Source organism: Chaetodon trifascialis, chromosome 7, assembly GCF_039877785.1.
Source record: "Chaetodon trifascialis isolate fChaTrf1 chromosome 7, fChaTrf1.hap1, whole genome shotgun sequence".
NCBI lineage: Eukaryota > Metazoa > Chordata > Actinopteri > Chaetodontiformes > Chaetodontidae > Chaetodon > Chaetodon trifascialis.
Window position 1 is genome coordinate 19,943,853 of NC_092062.1, and position 22,277 is coordinate 19,966,129.

Sequence of the window (22,277 nt, forward strand, 5' to 3'; positions counted from 1 at the left end):
GTTTTTCTGCACCATGAAGTGAAGAATCTGAACACTTGCAGCACCACTCTGTTGTAACGTTGGGGACTTAATAGTAGTTGCAGGAACTTAAGTGCAGTTAGAAAGCATTAGAACAGTGATGCATTGACAGGGTGAGTAATTGGTGGTGGTGTCAGGATGGCAGTGGCCCCCCTTGGCAACACCCCTGGGAAGCATGTAAAGTAACCGCTGTGCAAAAAGGTAGTAAATGACTAGGAAGAAACCCCAGTCAATTTGCAATACTTGTATGATAGCATACAAAATTAAATGTTTGTGACATAGGTAAATAATTAATATGCTTTCAACAACTGCAACAAGTTGTATTTTCATTTCCTCATTTTAAAGTGACACATTTGTGGTGTGCTTTTATCTGCAGTGGTTTGAGTATGGAACATTACATTTTGCAAACCCAAGAACGGAGTGCATAGTCTACAATTGTGGTATCCTGTCAGATCAGGCAGTCAGATCAGAAGTGTGCAGTCATGTGTGTCAGGTCGAAGGAAGTGAACAGCTCTTCAACAGCCTGTCTTAATCACTGCATCAAAAGCATATGAACCACATGAAACTGGTCTCTTTATCAAAGGATTTATAGGTTGTTCCATTTCAGAAGTCTTGATGGTTACAGTTAGATAGAACAAAATAACTTGCTTTACATGCATTGTAACACAAAGAGCTTAATATATATATTTATAAGCTGCAGCACACCCAAACAGGTGTTTTCAATTATTTTGGCAAATTAAACCTAGAAAGTTTTTGGAGGATATCATCAAACTGCATGTACCAGTGAAATGGTGAAAATCATAACAGGTGGAAGTATCAGTGGGATGTTTTATCAGCCATAAGTGAAAACACCTGCATGTGAGTGGGCACTTTAACACAAAAGACATTCATATCACACATAGCATATATTCTGCTCATTTGTTTCTATGCATAGATGAGTTGACTGACTCACTTTGACATATCATTTTCATTCTGTACCGTACTTTTCTCACTAATGATTACAAGTTTGGTTTTAATGAATATGGATTTGTTATTCACATTGCCTGTCAGACATGGCGGTCTTAATCAGTGCACATCGTCTTTCTCAGTTTCCCACTTTGCTTTCTGGGAAGACTGAGGAGGTGGCTGTGTCTTTCCTCTCCAAAGGTGCAGTAGAGTCAGACTTCCTAGAGATCCGGGAAAAGTGTGACGACAAGGAGCGAGAGGTAAATGACAAGTGGTCCTCTGCCAGGGCGCTCTCGAAGACTAAGCAAATGGACTGCTTGAGCTTCTTCTGGAATTCGTCACACATGAAAACGTAGAGAATGGGGTTCAGGCAGCTGTTCATAAAGGCCAGACTCACAGTCAGAGAACCAGCAATTCTAACAATATACCGGAGATCTGTCTTAGTTTCTATAAACTGCAAAATGTGGAAGGGCAACCAGCAGATGAAGAAGGCAAGAATGATGGAGAGAATGATTCTGCAAGGTCTCCCTTTCCTGGTCCTCTGCAGGCGCCCTGCACGAACACCTATGGCCACGTATGAGACAAATATTACCAGGAATGGAATGACGAAGCCCATAACAAAGCGAAAAATTCTGAGGATCTGTATTCGTTCTTGTGTCGTGGATGTTGAATAACCACAGTAAGTCTTGTTCCCATGCTTCCCGAGGTCACGAAAAGTTGCATAAGGAGTGCTGCAGATCAGAGCAGTCAGCCAGATGAAGGCACTTATGAACTGAGCTTTGCGGACGGTGCGCTTGTTTTGTGCCCACACCACCACCCAGATTGACAGGCAACGATCCAGACTTATGGCTGTCAGAAGGAAGATACTGGCAAACATGTTGATGGCAGTCACTAAGCTGTTGAGCTTGCACATTAGATATCCAAAATGCCACTCATGATGGTTGGAGAGGGAAATGATCGTGAAAATCAGGAAGGCCGTAAAGAGGAAGTCAGCCAGGGCCAAGTTGAGAAACCAAACTGAGTTCACTGTTCTTTTCATCCGGAAGCCTGTCACGTAGATGACCAGACCGTTGCCCAGAATCCCAACAACAAATATCACACAGTAGAGGATGAGGGAGGCTAATTGCACTTTTCTGATAACCTCATCCATCGTAGCTGGTTGACCTGCAGTGGAAGTCTTATCTAATAATAATAAAAAAGTGTTATTTATTACAGACTGTTTTAACAACAAGCACAGAGAAAACAAAGAATTGAATTACTTTTATAACTTAAATGTTCAGATTTTGATTAGCTGCACTGCAATTTGATGGTGTGTATCGTAGTATTTTAGAGTGTTGGTCTATGAAGTATTGGCTCCAACATGTAGTACAAGATTGATGAGATGAAGTAGTCACAGAATACTTTGTACTGAATTGCAAACTGATTCTTCCACCCATTTCACTCAAGTTCTGTTGTGATCAGAAAATCTTACATATTTGCCCAATAGAAGGTTTATGTCAACTTACCAGTGCTACTTTTTCTGTTGTGGCGAGAGTCTGAGTTGATCTCTATTTGGCTCTGCCTTTCCTTATTCTCTCTCTCTGATTACTCCTCCTTCTCAGTTCATGCAGCTGCCAATGAGACACAACCTTGGCTTTGCAGCAAAGTATTACACTTTGCCGAAGAAGTGGACAAAATAATAGGAACCATAACAGGAACCCCTTAGAATTCAATGCAATCCAAGAGGACCGCATGATGTTAAAATGACTGGAGCTGAATGGTCATTGTGACAGTGTCACATGTATGAGAGTTACTGCAGGGCTGTTGTATTTGTTTTTGTTTTTGTTTTTTTTTCAAACCTTGTGGTTGCCTAAATTTGTCTTCTACTCTAACAAATGGAATTTAACTTGACTGCATTGCAGTCTTTATCTTAATATACTTGCTGTATGCTGCACAGTCCACCACATCCACTAGATGACACACAGCCCTCCCACACACAGACACACACCACACACACAGACCGCATGTGTCACACTCCAGCCTATCAGGATAGCACAAATGTAAAATATGAAAATCAACACTGGTTTTCTTTGAAGTTATATTTTATGCATGATTTCTCACAATTGCATCAAACATAGCAGTACATTGAGTTGTTGCTATATTCAAAGTCAACAGAAATAGTAACATCCTTACTTGACAGCTAAAATTGATGCTGTATATAATCATTCATTGATCAAAGTGATTAACTATGAGAAAACAGGCAAGCACATGCGTACTCCAGATTTAATGTGCACATTTGCACATTAGTTGGAAGCAATGGTCTGGTCGATCCAGCTGCGCAGGTAGGACACACGGGCATACACACCAGGTGAGCGCACGTTGCAGCTTCTGAGGCCCCAGGACACAATACCCACAAGGGTCCACACTCCACTGTTCTCACAGACCAGAGGGCCACCGGAGTCACCCTAAAATGAGACAAATATGTTTTTCTAATCGACTTTTAAGAGCACGCATGGGATCATAGAAGAAATATCTTGGTAGTGATGCATTGAGAGGACTTGATTGATATTGAACTGTTCATTATCAATTTGGATAGTGTGTTTATATTACACAAGTAATTATTTACAACTATTTGGCAAAATTCACTTCATTCACAGGTCATTAATAAATTGTTCAATACATTGTAATTTACAAATATCTGTAAATAATTTGTTAATCATTAACTAATATATCAACATCAAGTAATTTGTGCGAATGTATAAATAGTAATCTGTTCATCATGAACAGTTGGCTTCTAACTGACTTGCAGCTGATCATTGTTTTGATGAATTGCTTGTTTTTCTTACAAATCTGTATTTTAGGCTTTTAAATAGTTGTTACCTGACATGAGGACACCCCAGAAGCACCTGCACAGATCATGGCATCGGTGACTCTGGTATTACCAAAGAACTGCTTGCACTGATTAGGGCTGAGCAGAGGCAGGGCAGTCTGCTGGAGGTAACGGGCACTTACTGAGAACGGAGAAGAAATGGAGATGAGACCAGCTGGAGGTATAGGGGGATATCTAGCAGCAACAGCACCTGTATATTGTTCCTTTGTGGAAACGGGACCGTTGATACCTGTCTGAATTTATGTCTGTAGATTTACCCTGCATGTAAGATTTGGAAAGCAGTTGCCCACTCACGGCTTACGCCAGTCCTGCCCCACCCAGTGGTGACACATGTGGTGCCAGAGGCGATGCTGGTGCTGGAGGAGGCCAGACAAACAGGAGCCACACGGGGTGTCATCTGCACTGGGGACGACAGCCTCAGAAGGGCGATGTCATAGTTGAAGTTGTCGGGGTTGTAGTTGGGATGAGTGATGGCCTGCATGGAGAAGTGAGTATAAATCATCAGCAAATATGATCCCATTGTGCCCAAGAAATGACTCGTTCAGGTAAAAGATGACATTTTTATGAAGAAAGCTTTAATGTGTTATTTTGTTGCTTACCTTGGCAATTGACTTAACCTGAATTGGCTCACTGTTGTACTGACGATCATATTCTCCCAGGATAGCAAGGTCCGTTGCTGCACTGGAGAGCATAAAACAGACAGAGGAGTGATTGGTGATGATGTCTTTTCCTTGTGCAGATGTAGGACACATCAAAATTACTTACGACACCTCGCAGTGAGCAGCTGTGACAACCCAGTACTCGTTGATCAGGGATCCTCCACAGTAGTGGAATTTAGATTTTGTCTAGGAATGAGATGTAATAATGTAATTTTTTCAACTCAATTTCACAAGGGGTTATGATCACAGCAAAACTAAGTGGCAGTGGAGGTTGCATTACTAAGGCTACCTGAAGTGAAACCTGTCAGGGCCAGGACCCAGGCACAGCATTCTCCCCATTTACAATCCTGCTGTATTGGTTCACTCTGGGGGCGATAGCAGGTACTCCACAACCTGAGGCAGGCACACAATCGATAATTGATCTGCATGTCCCAGTATATGGCATATAAATCAGGAAGTAATCTGTGTATTACTGTGTTTACAAATGTATTAATGTGCAAGCAGTCAGACATTAAGAATGATAACCGCAATTGCTTGCACACCATCACAGAAAGCTTTCCCGTTGATAAATGCATCTTTCGCAGGTTAACCACACGTCACTCACCCAGCGCACAGGCCACAAGAGCAAAACAACTGGCAAGCAAGAACATGGCCATGTCTCAAGTGTGACCCACTTCCCCGAGTCTCTGCTGTGTAAGACACTGGCTTTTATACACACATATATCTGACCCTGAGTTCCATGTGAAGCACTCCAAAGTACCCAGTCCCCACGCACTCGCCAAAGCCTGTGATAGGTGTGAGAAGCTAACATGTGGTGATAAGCATCTGAGATTACTTAGAACTGAAACATTGAAGTCTTAGTCTTATGCTTGTGTTTTTCCCATTCTTGTGCACATAAATCATGGCTGTTGAGTAGGAACACTACTGCCTGTTATTCCTCTGTAAAGAAAGAAAACTATTTTGAGTTACTGCACCACATTCAGTGTGCTCAGCCGCATATGCCCTTGCTTGCATCTTTGTTTCACACCTCACGCATCAGCTGAAATAAGACAGCAAATAATGTAGATAAAGTCCTCACCTTTTTTTGTCAGATAATTTTGACACCTACAGCAACACCCTTTATGTCACGTTGCATATCCCCCTTTTTTTTTATATCTGACACTATTTGTGGTGTGTACAACTGTGCAAGAAAGAGATATAGATCAAAAAGCCTCGCCTGCTCACAGGAACCAGTTTTATTTACAAGTTTCAGTACTGTAGCTGCAAGCTGAGTGTCATACTTGTTTTATGCACGAATTAATATGTAAATCACAAGAAACACAAGGTACATTCTGCAAATCAGAATCCCATTGGTGATCTTTATTGGTTTAATGTTTAGAAATCACAGATAAAAAGAGATCACTTCTTACACTTCATGCAGATCATCACTGGACAGATAAATAATGAGCAGACTCTGATGATGTCTTATGTGAGTGAATATTGTAATTGTGTACAAGTGTCAGATCTAGTTGCTTAAATTTGTAAAATATTGATATCTTGAGAAAACATTATAGCAGGGATTAAAATTCATAATAACCCCATGATTTAATGTTTATTGGATGTGTATTCTGGCTAAGTAAACAACTTTAAGACAGTAAGTGTGTGCTGGGATCTGAGATCAAGTGTCTGCAGATTGCTCAGTCGACCTCCTCAATAGTTGGTCCAGAGGAGGAGCCACCTCCTGCTCCACCGGGGAAACCACCAGGCATTCCCCCTGGCATCCCTCCTGGCATACCCCCCTGATATAGCTTGGAAATGATGGGGTTGCACACCTTCTCTAGTTCCTTCTGCTGGTGATCATACTCATCCTTCTCTGCCGTCTGGATAACACAAAGAACAAAAACATCATTTTGACAGGGAAGTAGGGAAATTGCTTCACATTGTTTAAACAATGTGAACATGCACATGTGAGAGTACAGTGGGCTACCTCATCCTTTCACAGTGTGAGCCGAAGTGAAACTTCTGTTTCATATCAAGACTTATATTTGAGTCAATGGATTTTTACCTGGTTCCTGTCCAGCCAGGCAATGACTTCGTTGCACTTGTCTACGATGGTCTTTTTGTCTTCAGGGCTGATCTTGTCTTGGAGCTTCTCGTCCTCCACTGTGCTCTTCATGTTGAAGGCCAGGGACTCAAGGGAGTTCTTGGCTGTGACCTTGTCTCTCTGGATCTCGTCCTCAGCCCTGAACTGCTCTGCCTCCTGCACCATTTGCTCAATGTCCTCCTTGCTCAGCCGCCCTATGGGAGGAGGATGAAATACAAAGCTCTGTACCTGCAATATTTATAGCTTTTTAATGCTCCTAATTTAAGAAGTATTTAATATGGCCATCTACCTTTGTCATTGGTGATGGTGATCTTGTTCTCTTTTCCAGTGCTTTTGTCAGCAGCAGATACATTGAGAATGCCATTGGCATCAATGTCAAAGGTCACCTCAATCTGAGGGACACCTCTGGGAGCAGGTGGAATACCAGTCAGCTCAAACTTGCCCAGGATGTTATTGTCCTTGGTCATGGCTCTCTCACCTTCATAAACCTGAAAAAGATCACTCAAATCAAATTCTGATACATCAGTGAACACTTTCAGGAGTAATTGCGATACACAGTGGCAACTGGGTGTGAACTACCATTTGTACAAAACTTTACTAAAAGGTTGCTCTACCTGAATGAGCACACCAGGTTGGTTGTCTGAATAAGTGGTAAAGGTCTGAGTTTGCTTGGTAGGGATGGTGGTGTTCCTTTTGATAAGGACTGTCATTACTCCTCCAGCAGTCTCAATTCCCAGGGACAGGGGAGTGACATCCAGTAGAAGCAGGTCTTGTACATTCTCAGACTTATCTCCAGCCAAGATGGCAGCTTGAACAGCTGTGAAGAGTTTCCAAATGGTGTAACTGATACCATGATTGAAAGATAGATTTAATATAGACCACTCAATCATTTTTTTAAACTGTTGAGCTTTTATACCAAAATAGTAATATGACTCACCTGCACCGTAGGCCACAGCCTCATCAGGGTTGATGCTCTTGTTGAGGTCGCGGCCATTGAAGAAGTCCTGCAGCAGCTTTTGAATCTTGGGGATACGCGTGGAACCACCCACCAGTACAATGTCATGGATCTGAGTCTTGTCCATCTTGGCATCCCTCAGGGCTTTCTCCACAGGCTCGAGGGTTCCACGGAACAGGTCTGCATTGAGCTCTTCAAAACGAGCCCTGGTGATGGAAGTGTAGAAATCTGCTCCTTCGTAGAGTGAATCGATCTCAATGCTCGCCTGGGTGCTGCTGGAGAGGGTGCGCTTGGCACGCTCGCAGGCTGTGCGCAGACGACGAACAGCACGCTTGTTGTTGTTAATTTCCTTTTTGAACTTGCGCTTGAACTCAGCAATGAAGTGATTAACCATGCGATTGTCAAAGTCTTCTCCACCCAAGTGAGTGTCACCGGCTGTGGACTTGACCTCGAAGATGCCATCTTCAATGGTCAGGATTGATACATCAAAAGTACCACCACCAAGGTCAAAGATAAGGACATTACGTTCACCGCCAACCTAAAATGAATTGAAAGAATAAGTAATAGGAAGATGAAATTTGGCTAAGGTTAGCATTTTATTAGCTAGTAACCTTTTTGTCCAGGCCATAAGCAATTGCTGCAGCAGTGGGCTCATTGATGATGCGCAGCACATTAAGCCCAGCAATGGTTCCAGCATCTTTGGTGGCTTGACGCTGGGAGTCATTGAAGTAAGCAGGAACTGTGACAACTGCATTGCTCACAGGCTGTAAAGACAGAGGTGTTCAAATTATTCAATATATCGTGTTGCAAACATTAGAAACCGTGGGTTGTCATTTATAGATATAGGTTAGATATCAGCCGAAAGTGGTTGGTGTGAGGCTTTAGATTTTAGATAAGGTTTCCTGTAAAATGTTTTCTGAAAACAGGTGTCATTACTAGGTGCTGTTTCCTGACAGAGCAGCTTGTCATTTCCACACTTTGCCTGTATAAACTAGTACTACTACTATGTCATTTTGAGCATAATGTTACACGGTTATTGTCATTTACCTTGCCAAGATAAGCCTCAGAGATCTCCTTCATCTTGGTGAGGACCATTGAAGAAATCTCCTCGGGGTAGAAGGTTTTGATCTCACCCTTGTATTCAACCTCCACCTTTGGTTTGGATGAGTCATTGACAACCTTGAAGGGCCAGTGCTTCATGTCCGACTGCACCACAGTATCGTCAAACTTACGACCAATCAGACGCTTAGCATCTGAAGGAGATTTAAGAGAAACACTATAGTGTATACACATTTAAATAAACAGTGTTGAGTTTTCTTCTTCAAAGGGATTAGTCATCAGTACATGGAGGAGAATGACAGTAATGAACAGTAATTTTGGATTACTGTTTCTGAGCCTGTTATCTTTTGGGTGTTGCAGTCCTCACCAAATACAGTGTTGGCTGGATTCATGGCCACCTGGTTCTTGGCAGCATCCCCAATCAGTCTCTCAGTGTCTGTGAAGGCCACATAGCTGGGTGTAGTTCTGTTTCCTTGGTCATTGGCTATGATCTCCACTTTTCCATGCTGGAAAATACCCACGCAGGAATATGTGGTGCCCAGGTCAATGCCTACTGCTGGTCCTTTGGACATCTTACATAAAAGAAAAAAGTGATCAGAAAAGTTTGTCATTTATAGCCCTTTTTATTTTGAACAGTACTCCCAGATTACTGCATGTATTCATCATCACTGGTTAAAGGATTTATATTTATTCTGATGTTTATGATTGTAATAGTTTTACAGTATGTCTGTGCCTGGATACTTTGTAGACCTAGCCTACCTACTGTAGGTGTACCTACAAAGGTGTGCCTGTCCCTGTTATTTACATAAATCCAGATGCAGAGCCTCGTGAGGCTCAGATAGTGCTGGAGTGGCAAACATGACACACTTACGATACATACATATCTTAAAGCGCCTCCTGCCCCTTGAGACCAAGTTACTGGGCTGTGTCACACTGCTCTACACACCATTGCTCTCCCCACTCCTCCCTCAGCAACATAACACTAAAGTGTCTCAGTCAGGCTGATGAAATGTACTAATCCAGGAACGGGGATCGGTGTGTCTATTTTCCGACAGCTGGCTCCAAATAGCTTACAGCTGCTAGAATTAGCATCGGCGGTATCTATATGGCAATGAATGGAAGGTTGCTAAAACTTAGATCATTTATCATTGACCAGCAGGCAAGGCCTGTGTGACTCATATTAACACAGAGGGCTTAAAAAACAAAAGTGCACACAGAAAACTACAGTTTTGTGGTACAGTAACAAACATTTAATTAGTGAGACAGAGGAGGACAGTTAAATATTATGCAATATTTCAACAACAGTGAAAATTTTAGATGGTCTTTTTTTGTCTGTCATATGTTTTGTCCTAATTGGTGAAAGTATGCGCCAGGGCTGCTTCAACTACAGACTATTGAATTATCTCTTGTTATCCAGTTGTGTAACACAGAACAGAAAATGCTGATATAGTGCTGTTGCTTCACTGCAAGTCTTACACTCATATTTGAAATTTGTCACTTCCAGTTCCAGAAAAATATGTTAGAACCTGACTATCACAGCATTGTGGTCAGCGAAAAAGTGCTTCATATATGCAGGAGGTTTGTACGAGAGTCTGTCATAGCCATAATGTATAGTTAATGCAGTTCACTAGTTTTCTCTGGCTGAGGCAAAATCACATCCAACCAATGCTGTTGTGATATAAAAATGAACCAATGAAATCATCCAAAGAGGTGTTTTGTTCACTGGACAGTCCCTGACCTGTGTGGATTTCATAGGGATTCTGCCTCAGCTTGCCACGCTATTGTAAAACAGAAGCCATGCAAGCCTCACTTATTTGGAACAGCTCTCACGTTTGGCAGTTAGACTTTTAAAGCAACGAGCAAAACAGACTATAAAGCCAGGCTGAGTGCCATGCTTCTCATAGAAGGGGTTACCTTGTGCCGTCAGATGTTCAAGACTTGAGAGTTTACTGAGTTAAAGTGGTGCTTTGTTTTCCTTTCCCTCTCCCGGCAGGCAGGCTAAGAGGGCGAGTGTCTCTGCTCCCCAGTGTATATAGAGCACTGTGCAGGGAGAGCCCATCAGGGTGTCAGGTGACTTCACCAAGGAAAGTTCTGGGCCCATGTCTCTGCTCACTGACTGGATTTCCCTGAAAGCTTGCTGTTGTTACCTCTGATACAGCTTTGATTCGGCATCTAACCCAGGCATGTTTTCATTATTATGTGAGCTTACCCTGTTAGGACATGAACAAGGATAATGTTGTTCACATGCTCTGTTACAGAAACTGCTGGGACACTGAACAGCGCACAGTGTTACAGATGCATGAACTTTTTTCGAAAATCTCTGGATGGCCCTAATCTTCTGTAGTCTTGTAGAAGTAGACAGTAAGTGTGCTCGTGAACATGACTGATGGCACAAAACCTCAAATCTTAACCACTAGTTCATGCCATTTTCAGTACATTAGCTGTCATAGATTATCTCACTTTAGAGATGTACATTGCTAGCGGTGATGTGTTTTTCAGGTTGCCTGTGCCTCAGGAGGAAGAGCATGTCGTCCCTTCATCGCAGGCTTGAGGTTTGATCCCTGGCTCCTCCTGTCCACATGTCTAAGTGTCCTTGAGCAAAACACTGAACCCCACCTTGATCCTGATGGACAGCTGCTCCACCATTGTGTGTGGATTGTGAGTGTGAATGACTGAAACAGTAAAGAAGATGTAAGTGCAGTCTATGTACCATTTATACACTGACAGTCTGTTCAGTATATCTGCTGTATGCATGACTTTATTCTTTTGCAGCCCTACATTTCAAATTCAGTGTCTTATTTTTTTATCCCAGTTTATCTGTTACCTGCACGACTGGTTAATGAAATGAGAGGCATTTCTTTCAAAGCACAAACAAAATGTAATAGTCATTAACTGAGCATGAATATTGCCAACACCACATAGTAAACAATAGTTTTATTGAAGTATGTCATGTATGTGTTTCATCCTCTATTTAAGACACAACTATGCAGTAACTTTTCCTTCTTGTTAGTGCATGGTCCCTTTGCCGGGCGTCAAAAAACTGGATGTCTATTCCTGTTGCATAGTCTTCTCTGACACATAGGCCATCTGGCATTAAATATAACTGCAGTTCGTTACAAACACCACCTGTTGCGACACACCAGATCTCAGTATTCACACCCGCCTGTCAAGTAGCTGTTTTTCTCTAGCAGTTGAATACTGCATGACCTGGGAAAACAAATCCTTTAAAGTTTATCTGAGTTACTAAGATATTAACTTTAGGCTTTTTTTCATATGCTTGGACAATCAGGAGAGCAACCAAGATGAGTCACAGTCGGTGGAGGTCGACTTTCAAACAATAAATACTTTACATTTATAATTATAATAAACAGCAAGAATTGATCAAACTTAAGCAGCCATCAGTACATCAGTGTGTTTCCCTCAGAAATAAAAACTAAGACAAAGAATATGTGCCATCAATACTCCACACAGATATTGTACAGTATGTCCCCTGTTCCAAATGACAGTTTCATAAGAGTCTTTGACATCACATGTTTAAATAGTAGCTATCACTTTAAAACAAGTAAACTACGTAGTTGATAAAGAAAGTCCTCTTCCTTATTCTTGTGTGCTCTGCAACGCCCACTCACGTAGTCCCAAGCACAGCGCTTGCAGTAGTTGTACAAATGGTGCTCTGCTTTCTTCAGTGTGCTGTTCAGGTCCAGTGTTCCCTGAAGACTGCAACAAAAAGGCAACAGTTTAAGCAACACAGTCTTTATGAAGCCCACAATCGCTTTTTTTGTGACAAAGGTTTTCACATCTGAGCATGCAGACGAACCTGCTCGTAAACTGGATGAGTTGCACGTCATCTCGGCACCGCAGCAGAGACTCTCTGTTCTCTAACAGGATGGCCGCACAGAAGAAGAGCTCAAAGGTGAAGTCAGTGTTGATGGCCTGCAGCTCTGACTCTGAACTGTCCTCTGCAAACATTGCAAAACAAAGACATATCCTATATAAGTCAGATGTTTAACAGAGGTTACCATCCCTCCACATTCGGCCTTATTTATTCTGACAACTTGAGCTCAGGGTTTTACCTGCACTGCATTTTCGTGCCAGCCTTTCCCGATAGCGGGCTCGGTCCACTTGTTGGGAGATAAGCTCCAAGTGGTCACAGCTCAGGATCTCGAACAAACGTAATGCGTCACTGTGTTCAAACTCTCTCTGGAAACCCAGTAGCAGCCACCTTAAAAGGGGGGCAACACATGCACGCACACAAACAAATTGTGCTTGTGGAATAAAATTCAGATATAGATAACAAAAATACAGGAAGGTACCAAAGATCTACGTAGATCTACCTGTGGCAGAAGGTGAAGCTCTCCATGCTATCTGTGACCAAATGAGCATAAAGCTGAGGGTCTAGTTCCTTCAGCAGGGCTGCCTCCAACTCTGAAAGACATTAAACACAACTGCTTCATATGATTATCCAGCAAAATCTAAACTGATTTATAGACTGTGCTTTCATTCAGTGGAATCTATTTTATTTCTTGGTTTTTGTCTGACTTTGGCCCAGTGTTATATGATTTTTGGTCACATTTTATACATCCATCTAAAAAATAGCACAAGAAAGCATGTTATAGAGTTCAATATTCTTCTTTTACCACTAGAGGTCACAACTGTTTTGCAATTACACCCAGGAACAAATCTCCTTTCACAACATGTGTATTTTGGAAACATGGTATTTATTGTGCATAAAGCTGCATTTCTGTTTGTTAATCTCACCTATTTTTCTGTGCAGACCATCAGCCCTGAAGTCCTTGGAGAATTTCTCCATATAACAGGAGAAACTCCAAAAAGTGTCCACCTCAGAGTCAAGAACCTCCAGGAACCGGCTGCATAGGTCATTCATTCCTTGGGCATAACTGACCTCTGGATCAACAGTCAAAAGACAAGGTGCACAAACAAACAGTGTCTTTAACAGCACGACACTCAGCCTCTAGTGTTGTCTTATCTAGTCATCATCAATAAGCCTGAGGTGGGCTTATTCTCGTTCTTTACCTGGATGAAAAGCAGCATAAGTGATGAGGATGTCTCTCAACACCAATAGATTGCCTGAACCTTTACCCCTGCAGACACATAAATTATTAGATTACTACATAAGTAAGCAGAAGTAGTGAAACACCTGTGCAGAAATGTGATGTGCAACATATGGAGTTTATCACTGGCATGAAGCCCAGAAAGTCATGAGGAGGTTTTGCTACTGCACTCATATTGTAAGGACAGGTGGCAAAAACAATTTGAACTCATTTGAACACTGAATTAGTTTAAATAAATATCCTTGAATGGCATTTATTATTTTTAATATATGTATTATTTTGGTATTTTAGCAACATGCCTGTATTTAGGAGAGTCAGTTCTACTGGTTGTGGAACCCTGAGGGGCAGGAGAGAAATTATCTGTCTCCAAATCAGGTTTGGTCTGTTTTTCCTTTAGCCTCATAGCATAATTGCCTAAGTCATTTTTGGCCAAATCTGCCTAACTCTACTCTCTGCCTAACTCTACTCTCCTGACACTGCTGCTTCATCCTGCCTTATTGCCCGAAAACCTTAAAATATGACTTAGGCAATTATGCTATTAGGCTAACGATATGTATATATTTTTTTAAGAAGCTCACAGCTTACTTAGTATAGTTAATAATCTTTACACACGATATAGGGCATTTCTGGTACCAGGAAGAAAATGCTCATACCCTGTGAACAGCTGGCCATAAATCTTTCAAAACAGAAATGAACTTCAACAATTACAGTTTTAAGCTCTGAGTACACCAAAGTGGGAGAAAACCAAGCGTTAACTAAACAAAGTACTCTGCAACAATATGGCATGATTCGTTGTTTCTTGTGAACATTGAAAGGTTGACGAGGTCCTTAAGAGTTAATTGTGTTCATATTAAGTTTTCCTTTCAGGGTCAGCTGAAGTGAGCAAAAAATGTGCATGATCTCTTTTGGCTGCTTCAAACCAAATGTCTGGATCTTTACTCCCACAAACTTCCTGTCAGGGGTAAGAAGCCAAATTCCACACACTATCTGTTAACTTAAGGTCCACAATCACTTACTGGTAATAGCTCAGGTCTCTGTTAGTTCTTGGTACATCCTTGTCAATGATTCGTATGGCTTCCCGCAGCTCCGCTTGGTCAAATGTGACGCGTTCAAACAATATCTGGTGACAGGGAGGAAATGTAGAGACAAATATATTTGACTACCATTGATTGTGTTATCAGTGTTAACTGCTTTAGGGGAGTCCATAGATTTGAACACATTTCGTATTTAATTCTACCTTGTTTTTACACTAGAAATGGGAATAATAATGCACCGGCTGTAAACCTGTGCCAGTCGTCTGCTGACAGTATCATTCAGTTAAAGTTGCATGTGAAGTATCGCTAACTGCATGCACAGATCTATCAGCTGCTCCTAAGTGCACACACACGCAGAAATGCTAATCACATCAGTTGGTACACCGTGGTGACATGATACCTTCTGTAAATACACTACATAATTAACAGTTTGTTTTACATAACTGGATCCTGTTGTGTTATTTCATGCTTCACTCCTCCCACTTGAAACAGTTGAGCTTGTCTCTTCTACCAGGCACAGCCAAAGAAATTATATTTAAAAACAGAAATATACATGAAATAGTAAAGATGCAGTGAGGTGCTCATCTAACCTGTGCCTGAAGCTCCAAGAAAGCCAGTCTGTCCCTGACCTCCTCTGACTGGTCCTGGGTCTGTTGTTGGGCCTGTGCCTGCCTCTGGTCAAAGTACCTGACTGCTGCCACCAACTCAGCTACAACAGAGACAGGATGATATGGACATTTTTAACATGAGAAAGTTGATCAGTGAAAGCAGCAAAATCAAAATCTAACTTCCATCATCGTGACAGAGTTGGCTTTTACCATCAGTGCCGTTGAGGTGCATCCGCACAGCTGATGGAAGAAACTGCTGCCACTTTCTCTTCATGATCTGGTAACGTACCACCAACTGCTCCTGCAGCAGAGAGCGCTCTAAAGCTGTTGAGCTGCACGGGTACATCCCAAACAGGAAACGCCAGACGAGGCCACGCTCAGAGGGAGACACTCCACCTGGACATGGATTGAAAACCTTTTGATCATTTGCAGTGGTCAATATAACTGACTCAGCAGTGTTTTCAAGTCAAGGGGTCTCAGCTGTTATCCTTCAAATCAATCGCCACCAGACTTAAACAATCCACCAATGGATCACATGCAAGAGTGACTGAGAAAAAAAGGGAATATTTAGGAAACAATCACTGGTGCAAAATTTGGTGAACTTTACCCTGCTTTCACCAGGATTTCAGATGTCTTATGTAATGTTTTGCTCTGCAGGTTCTTTAATCTTTGGTTTCCATGTTTGTAGAGACGGAATGTGCATGAAGGTCAAAAGGTCACAGAAAAGGAGGGTGAGTTTCCACATTCCTGCTCATAGATGGTAGATTCAATGTGATGTTTTATCCCAGCGAGAACTCCTCTGTGTAGACAGTCCTGTGGCCAATGTGCTGCTGAAACCTTCAGGATTTTCAGCTATACAAAATGCAGTCAGCTTGCCAAGATAATGCCAGCTGATTGTAGTCTAAGGACTGTTTTCGGCTGTTTGAACAAATGTATGCACTGGCACTACCTCAACACACGATCCAGGGGTATCTTCATTTCTTAAGTTCACACACTTCACTGAACATTTTTGTCTGCCTGTTGAATCTCATGTGATTTTCATTCTGCTTCTCTAAATGGTATCTGTTGTTGTACTACAATAGTCACGCTGCAGTTCTTTGCTTGAGGGGGTCTCATGTGCAACCAGATGACAGATGTTACAGGATGATTCAACTGTGGTTCATGTCCTGCAGCAAAGCATCACTTGACTTCCTCTTGATCTGTAGGAATGGTCATGATTCATTCATGTACTTGAACACATCACACCTAAAATCCTTCTTGAATTATTAATCTCATCAGGATTGTGTTCGGTATGAAAAACCATATACATTGTCACAGACTGAATTGTTGAATGGGCTTTGTTGCATGCCAAGCACTTCCATATTGTAGTAACACAGAAATATACAAATAATCTTTCAAACATGAATTTCGCTGGATTAGCAGAGATTTTATATTTCTAAATGGAAATTATGGGATTATTTAAGATTTCTCTTTGGCCTGCTATGACCTCAGCATCATTAGTTTCTGCTATATTAAGTTAAAACTGAACCACTCACAAACACTTGCATGACTGCAAAACAGTTATTGCATATGAGTGAAGATAAAGTTTGTCATAATGCTGTAAAGTCAAGCTATTTTAGAAAATCACTTGAACTTGCAAGCATGTTGGCTGCAAGTGAAGCATGAGATTAGTATCGAATAATTTACAATTATTATTTGAGTTTCTGTACAGATGCGCAGAGCTACCGTTTTTGAAAATATGCATTCTCAGTCTTGACTCGTCGACTCTCCCCTCGGCGTCCATGACTCCAGGTAAGCTGAGGCGTGCGGCGGGCAGAGCCGGAGAGGTGACCGCTGCGACTCTCCTCTGAAAGCGGGCATCTGACTGGTGAATGTCCGATGAGCTCGTCTCTTCTCCAGCTGTCTGCCGTGAACTTGCGTTACTCAGATCTTCCATCTGTGCCTGCAGTGTCGGCGATCACACCACGCACAGGTAAAGAAGAGCTTGTGTGGCTCGCCGCAGCCACGGAGCCTCTCCAGACAAACAAACCGTCATCGTTTCATGGACGACTGCTCCCGTCGCTTCCCATCTCTCTGTGCGAGCAGGGCCGAAACCAGCCGAGACTGATTTCCTCCAATGAGGTCAAATCGTTACAGATCACAAAACTTTTCAGAAAGGTTTCAGAAACCACCCTTTTCGACCCCTGTTCACGCTCATTGAGCCTTCTGGAAGTCATATGACTGCACCTAGAGGTCCGAGCTTGGGCCACATTCCAGGTGGAGTCGGGCTTCAGTGCCAAAGTTCACAGTAAATTTGCGCGCATGTCTCACTCCACCTAGTGGTTTTATTTAACAGCGTCAAGCACCAAAAGTTTCCCACAACAGTTTGTACCCCATCAATGCGTGCTGAAACAAATTACTACACATATGTATATACTTTAGATAGAAACCCGCAGCACTTAGCTTAGACATTCTATCTATCTATCTATCTATCTATCTATCTATCTATCTATCTATCTATCTATCTATCTATCTATCTATCTATCTATCTATATGTGTGTGTGTGTGTGTGTGTGTGTGTGTGTGTGTGTGTGTGTATATGTATATGTATATGTATGTGTGTGTATATATATATATATATATATATATATATATATATATATATATATATATATATATATATATATATATATATATATATATATATATATATATATATATATATGATAATTGGTATGTATGTATGTATGTATGTATGTATGTATGTATGTATGTATGTATGTATGTATGTATATGTGTTTGTTTGTGTGTGTATGTATGTATGTATGTATTGCAACATAACCAAGACTCTTTGTGCCTGTAAACAGTGAACTACGACCCTTTGTGCAAACAGTACATCTTCTCAAATGATCTTCAACTTATAATTAACTGTATGCATACAGAGAATGGGCAGCACCTCTGTATGTGTGACACCAATATCTGTTTTAAGTTCCGCAGGCTTCCTCACTTATCTGCTTACTTATGAGTTGTTGCTGTGTGTGTAAAGAATTGTCAGAGAGGTGTAAAAACACAGGAAAACCTCAAGTGAAAATGAACTTTTATATCAAGCAAAATTTCATTGTTCAATATTTGTATTTTCCATGTGATTAGGAACAGTTGTAGTGTTTGCCCTCAAGACTCTTGATGCATATGTCTTACGCTTGCCCACAGATTCAATGGGAAAGTTGTACTGTGGTCATTGTACACTTTTCTGTCCCAACTTCCTTTTTTTTCGGTTCACCCCGCCTGAGCAACAGGAAACACACTCACGAATTTCACATCAGTGTGAAGTTCAATACATTTTGAGCACAGCAGAGCTCTACATCCTCCTCTGGGTCCCTTCTCACAGTGAGTATTTACTTAATGCAGTCAATAGCAGAATACAGACAGAATCTTATGGTATGTAGGCTACCAGATGTGATAGACACCGCTGTAAAACTGAATTCACTCTAAGATTTAGGGTTTATGTCAGTTAACCTCAGAATGTCTTTCTTGGATCAGATGAAGCTGCCAAGCCTCATTGGTCTTAGTCTCATGTTGATCTCGGCCTCTAATTCAAAAGGTGGGTGACATTGAGTTGATGTGTTGCTTTGGATTTTATCTTATGAAGCTCATGACAATAAATAAATTGAAATTCTGCTTTGATTTTGAACACAGGTCAAGACTGGAGCATTAATGTCAACAGACATATTGAGGCAACATTGGGCTCAAATGTGACTATATCATGCAGTTTTACCTATCCACCCAAACACTACACTAAAAATATTAAAGTGTACTGGAAAAAGCCTCAGAGGAGTACCTTTGATACCAAAGACAATGACCAAAATGCATTCGTTTTTCATACGAATGACTCGTTTGTGCTTGATAAGTACAGAGGAAAGACCCAGCTCATCGGAGACAAAGATAACGGAAACTGCTCCCTCAAGATCAGAAACATCCAGGATAATGAACCAAATATCTACTTGAGAATTATTGCACAAGATGACCAATACAGTTTCAAAAAGACATTTGTCTCCATTTCTGTGCCTGGTAAGAATTTCAGCAAAACATTTTAATTAAGTTTGTACGATATGCTTGATTAAATGGAAATTGAACTAATGCTTCACATGTTTCTGTCGCATGGACAGGTGTTCAGAAAGTCTCTGTTACACCAGGTATAACCTTTCATTTTTTAATCACCTCATTCACATTTATATATATTGTTTCTTTTCCTCTAAATTTGCTAACAGTCTGTATATTATTTTCCCAATAGTGACAAAAAAGATATAAAATAGAACTATAATGAAAAGTGTCAAACAATATTTTCTATATATTTTAGATATTGAAAATACGACATTACCCACCTTTGCAACAACAACAAGTAAGTTTAACGTTCACGCAATTTGTTTCTCAGGGCAGTTGAGACCAATATTCAATACATCACATCTGTAATTCAGTTTATGAAAAAGATTGATGCTCATGAATCAGTTCTCTTCACAGTGGGTATGACAGAGAAGACTTCAATACCATATACGGCCATCTTTGTTCCACTTGCTGCACTTCTGATTATTGTTTTTGTCGCTGGAATTGTCTTTTGCCTAAAACACAGAAGGTAACTCAACTATGGCCTCATTTGGTGCAGCAAAGAATATGATTTTGTGACATCACAACTAAATTGGAAGCCAATAATGTGATGTGGAAAATAAGGAATAGATTGCACTTGATTCATAATTCCAGTAACACGCCTCACAGCAGCAACCTATTTTCACAGGTCAAAGTCTTTTACCAGGGAGGAATCTGGATATTATGCTAATTTTAGGAAAGCATCATCAGACCAAGCCAACAGGTCTGTTTCATGATACAATAGAAGTTTAATAAAGTTAAAACTGTAAGAGTTTCAAGTTTATTAGTAGACACACGATGATCAAAAATGACACATTTCTGATCTCCCGTTCCTCAAAGTAGAATCCAAACAGGTCTCTTTTGTCTTTTCAGAGAAGCATCTTCTAAAAAACAAGAGAAGAAAGTTGCCGAACTGAAGGTCATTGATGAACCTGTCTACATCAACGTGGAGGTATATCGTAATATCTTAATAAGATGGTAGCTAAGACAAGGAGTCCCACAACTCCTTTATCAACTAAAGCTAACCTTAAAGGTGCACAACAAAACATGTTGCAAGGCTAAGCAAACATGACAAATGCACTTCCCGCCTCATAAAACATTTGCAAAGCCGATTTTTCTTGCATTATTCATATCCATGTTTACTTACATTAAGTATTTCTCTTCTTCACTGCCCTGTTTGTGCTTTTGCATTGTCTTACATTACCGGCAACTGTAGATTCGTTGAATAATGTGACACCAGTAACAGGACTTTGTATGGCGTTGCCCATGTGCATGCTAATTTGAAAGATGTCTGTGATGTTAGCATGCTAACTAGCTAGCTGACCCAACTTCTGTCTCTGCAGGCCCCTCCAGATCAGATGGATCAAAACATGGATCACACAGACAATATATATGCAAATGTGGATTATTCAAGATAGTAGAAAAACTCCATGTCAAGTCCAGTCTATGTGGACTTAGCCTTCATCTGAAAAGATATTTCTGTACTCTTTTCTGTACATTTTTCGCGCACATGTCCGTGTGTCATGGTGTGTTGGATGCATCACGACAGGATTGTCTTATCATGATGATGATGAAGAACAGCAGAGTTGCTATTACTTTTTATTTCCTGGCTCATGGTTGGAGAAATTGTGAGAGGCCTCTGAAGGAATGGCTGGGTTCAGAATACCTTTTTAGAGATGATGTTCCAAACAAAGATCATGCCTGTTATCAGTCTGTTACAAGGCGCCTCTTCATTTTAATCCCAAACAGTTTGTAAATTTCTATTTGATATTTATGATCCTTGACTTTCGCAGTACTTGTTTTTCCTGTTTCCTTTCTCTTACTATGATAAATGTGTGAAAACCTACTTGACAATAAACCTACTTCTGATTCTGATTTTAACTCCAACTTTCCAAAACAGTAGTCAATTGCAATGTAGCGCCAAACTTGCAGGTTTGATGTCATGCATACACTTTTGCAGTACACTAATTAGGCAGATTGTGCTAAATTAGCTATGTTTAAAGGACAGCTTCAGATGTGTTCTAGTCTATCTTAACTCATTAAAGGTATAGTTGGGTTTATTGAAGTGGGGTTGTATGAGGTACTTATCCATAGTCAGTATGTTACTTACAGTAGATTGTGGTCAGCCTGGCCCCAGTTTGAAGAAGCAGCAGGAGTACCGGTGTAGTAAGATAAGCGACATACTGCTGTGGATGGGGCCTGCAGAAAAACGTATTTTAGGGCAACAACTGTGGATTTTGTTCCCATGTCTTACAGTGGGGTCGTGTTAGGAAGGGCAGTCTTTAAAGCCAGTCACAGGAACCAATAACTCTTCCAGTTTACATACAGGATGGGCATGTAAGGTAGACTTGAAAAAAACTGAGCCTATCCTTTAAAGCCAGTCTGTCATACCTGGGCCAATATCTGTGGAGATTAGATTCAAGGACAATTCTGCACCTCACAATTTAAGTGAGGTGCAGAACAGGTGCAATTAATGCTGCAATTAATGCTGACTATTAACGGAACCTCCTACCAATAACCATTCTGTAACCTCAATTTCTTTGTAAAAAGTACAGTTTCATTGAAGGTTGTTGTCTTGCATGTTCTGGGATCCTCTGATTGCTTTTGATGGTTGGTTTTCTTGTTGCCGTACGGTAAACACAGAGGCTCCAAACAGTTAGCCTGCCAATGCATGGCATAATGTAATGCTATCAAGCATTTTTCACATCACTTCTGTAAGCTGTTCGTAACGTCTCATGATCAGAGTTCTGTTTTCTGTGGAATGCATTAATGTTATGTTCGAAACTTGTCAAAAAAAACTGTCAAACCTCACATGACATTTCGGGTTTAGTGAAATGATAGATTGTGTTCTTTCTA

The 22,277-nt window shown here is 41.0% G+C and overlaps 4 protein-coding genes and 1 long non-coding RNA gene across 6 annotated transcripts; 1 reads left to right on the forward strand and 4 right to left on the reverse strand.

Annotated features, from left to right (window-relative positions):
- Positions 1-594: 594 nt before the first annotated feature.
- On the reverse strand, positions 595-2,532 carry LOC139333971 (C3a anaphylatoxin chemotactic receptor-like). The gene is made up of 2 exons (XM_070966696.1): positions 2,469-2,532; positions 595-2,145 (listed from the first exon to the last, which is right to left on the reverse strand). The coding sequence occupies exon 2, from the start codon at positions 2,111-2,113 to the stop codon at positions 1,103-1,105; it is 1,011 nt and encodes a 336-aa protein (XP_070822797.1). The 5' UTR covers positions 2,114-2,145; positions 2,469-2,532; the 3' UTR covers positions 595-1,102.
- Positions 2,533-3,245: 713 nt separating this feature from the next.
- On the reverse strand, positions 3,246-5,147 carry LOC139333775 (chymotrypsin-like protease CTRL-1). Its single transcript, XM_070966418.1, is given in 7 exon segments — positions 3,246-3,407; positions 3,823-3,953; positions 4,127-4,307; positions 4,432-4,513; positions 4,598-4,677; positions 4,781-4,884; positions 5,096-5,147. Coding segments are annotated over 7 exon segments (792 nt in total).
- Positions 5,148-6,054: 907 nt separating this feature from the next.
- hsc70 (heat shock cognate 70) lies at positions 6,055-10,563 on the reverse strand. The gene is made up of 9 exons (XM_070967155.1): positions 10,503-10,563; positions 8,956-9,160; positions 8,577-8,782; positions 8,141-8,293; positions 7,512-8,067; positions 7,189-7,391; positions 6,864-7,062; positions 6,536-6,768; positions 6,055-6,350 (listed from the first exon to the last, which is right to left on the reverse strand). Exons 2-9 carry the CDS (start codon positions 9,158-9,160, stop codon positions 6,168-6,170), a joined length of 1,938 nt encoding a protein of 645 aa, XP_070823256.1. The 5' UTR covers positions 10,503-10,563; the 3' UTR covers positions 6,055-6,167.
- A 932-nt stretch (positions 10,564-11,495) lies between these two features.
- Positions 11,496-17,585, reverse strand: LOC139334041 (TBC1 domain family member 15). The gene is made up of 10 exons (XM_070966779.1): positions 17,028-17,585; positions 15,513-15,698; positions 15,285-15,403; positions 14,677-14,780; positions 13,623-13,690; positions 13,347-13,493; positions 12,923-13,013; positions 12,662-12,810; positions 12,406-12,547; positions 11,496-12,305 (listed from the first exon to the last, which is right to left on the reverse strand). Exons 1-10 carry the CDS (start codon positions 17,236-17,238, stop codon positions 12,137-12,139), a joined length of 1,386 nt encoding a protein of 461 aa, XP_070822880.1. The 5' UTR covers positions 17,239-17,585; the 3' UTR covers positions 11,496-12,136.
- A 2,180-nt stretch (positions 17,586-19,765) lies between these two features.
- LOC139334250 (uncharacterized) lies at positions 19,766-21,136 on the forward strand. 2 transcript variants are annotated; one of them, XR_011602370.1, is made up of 4 exons: positions 19,766-19,911; positions 20,071-20,145; positions 20,295-20,373; positions 20,765-21,136. It is a non-coding gene; the product is annotated as an uncharacterized lncRNA (long non-coding RNA). The 2 variants fall into 2 exon arrangements; XR_011602369.1 differs by having other exon boundaries at positions 19,766-20,145.
- Positions 21,137-22,277: the final 1,141 nt, after the last annotated feature.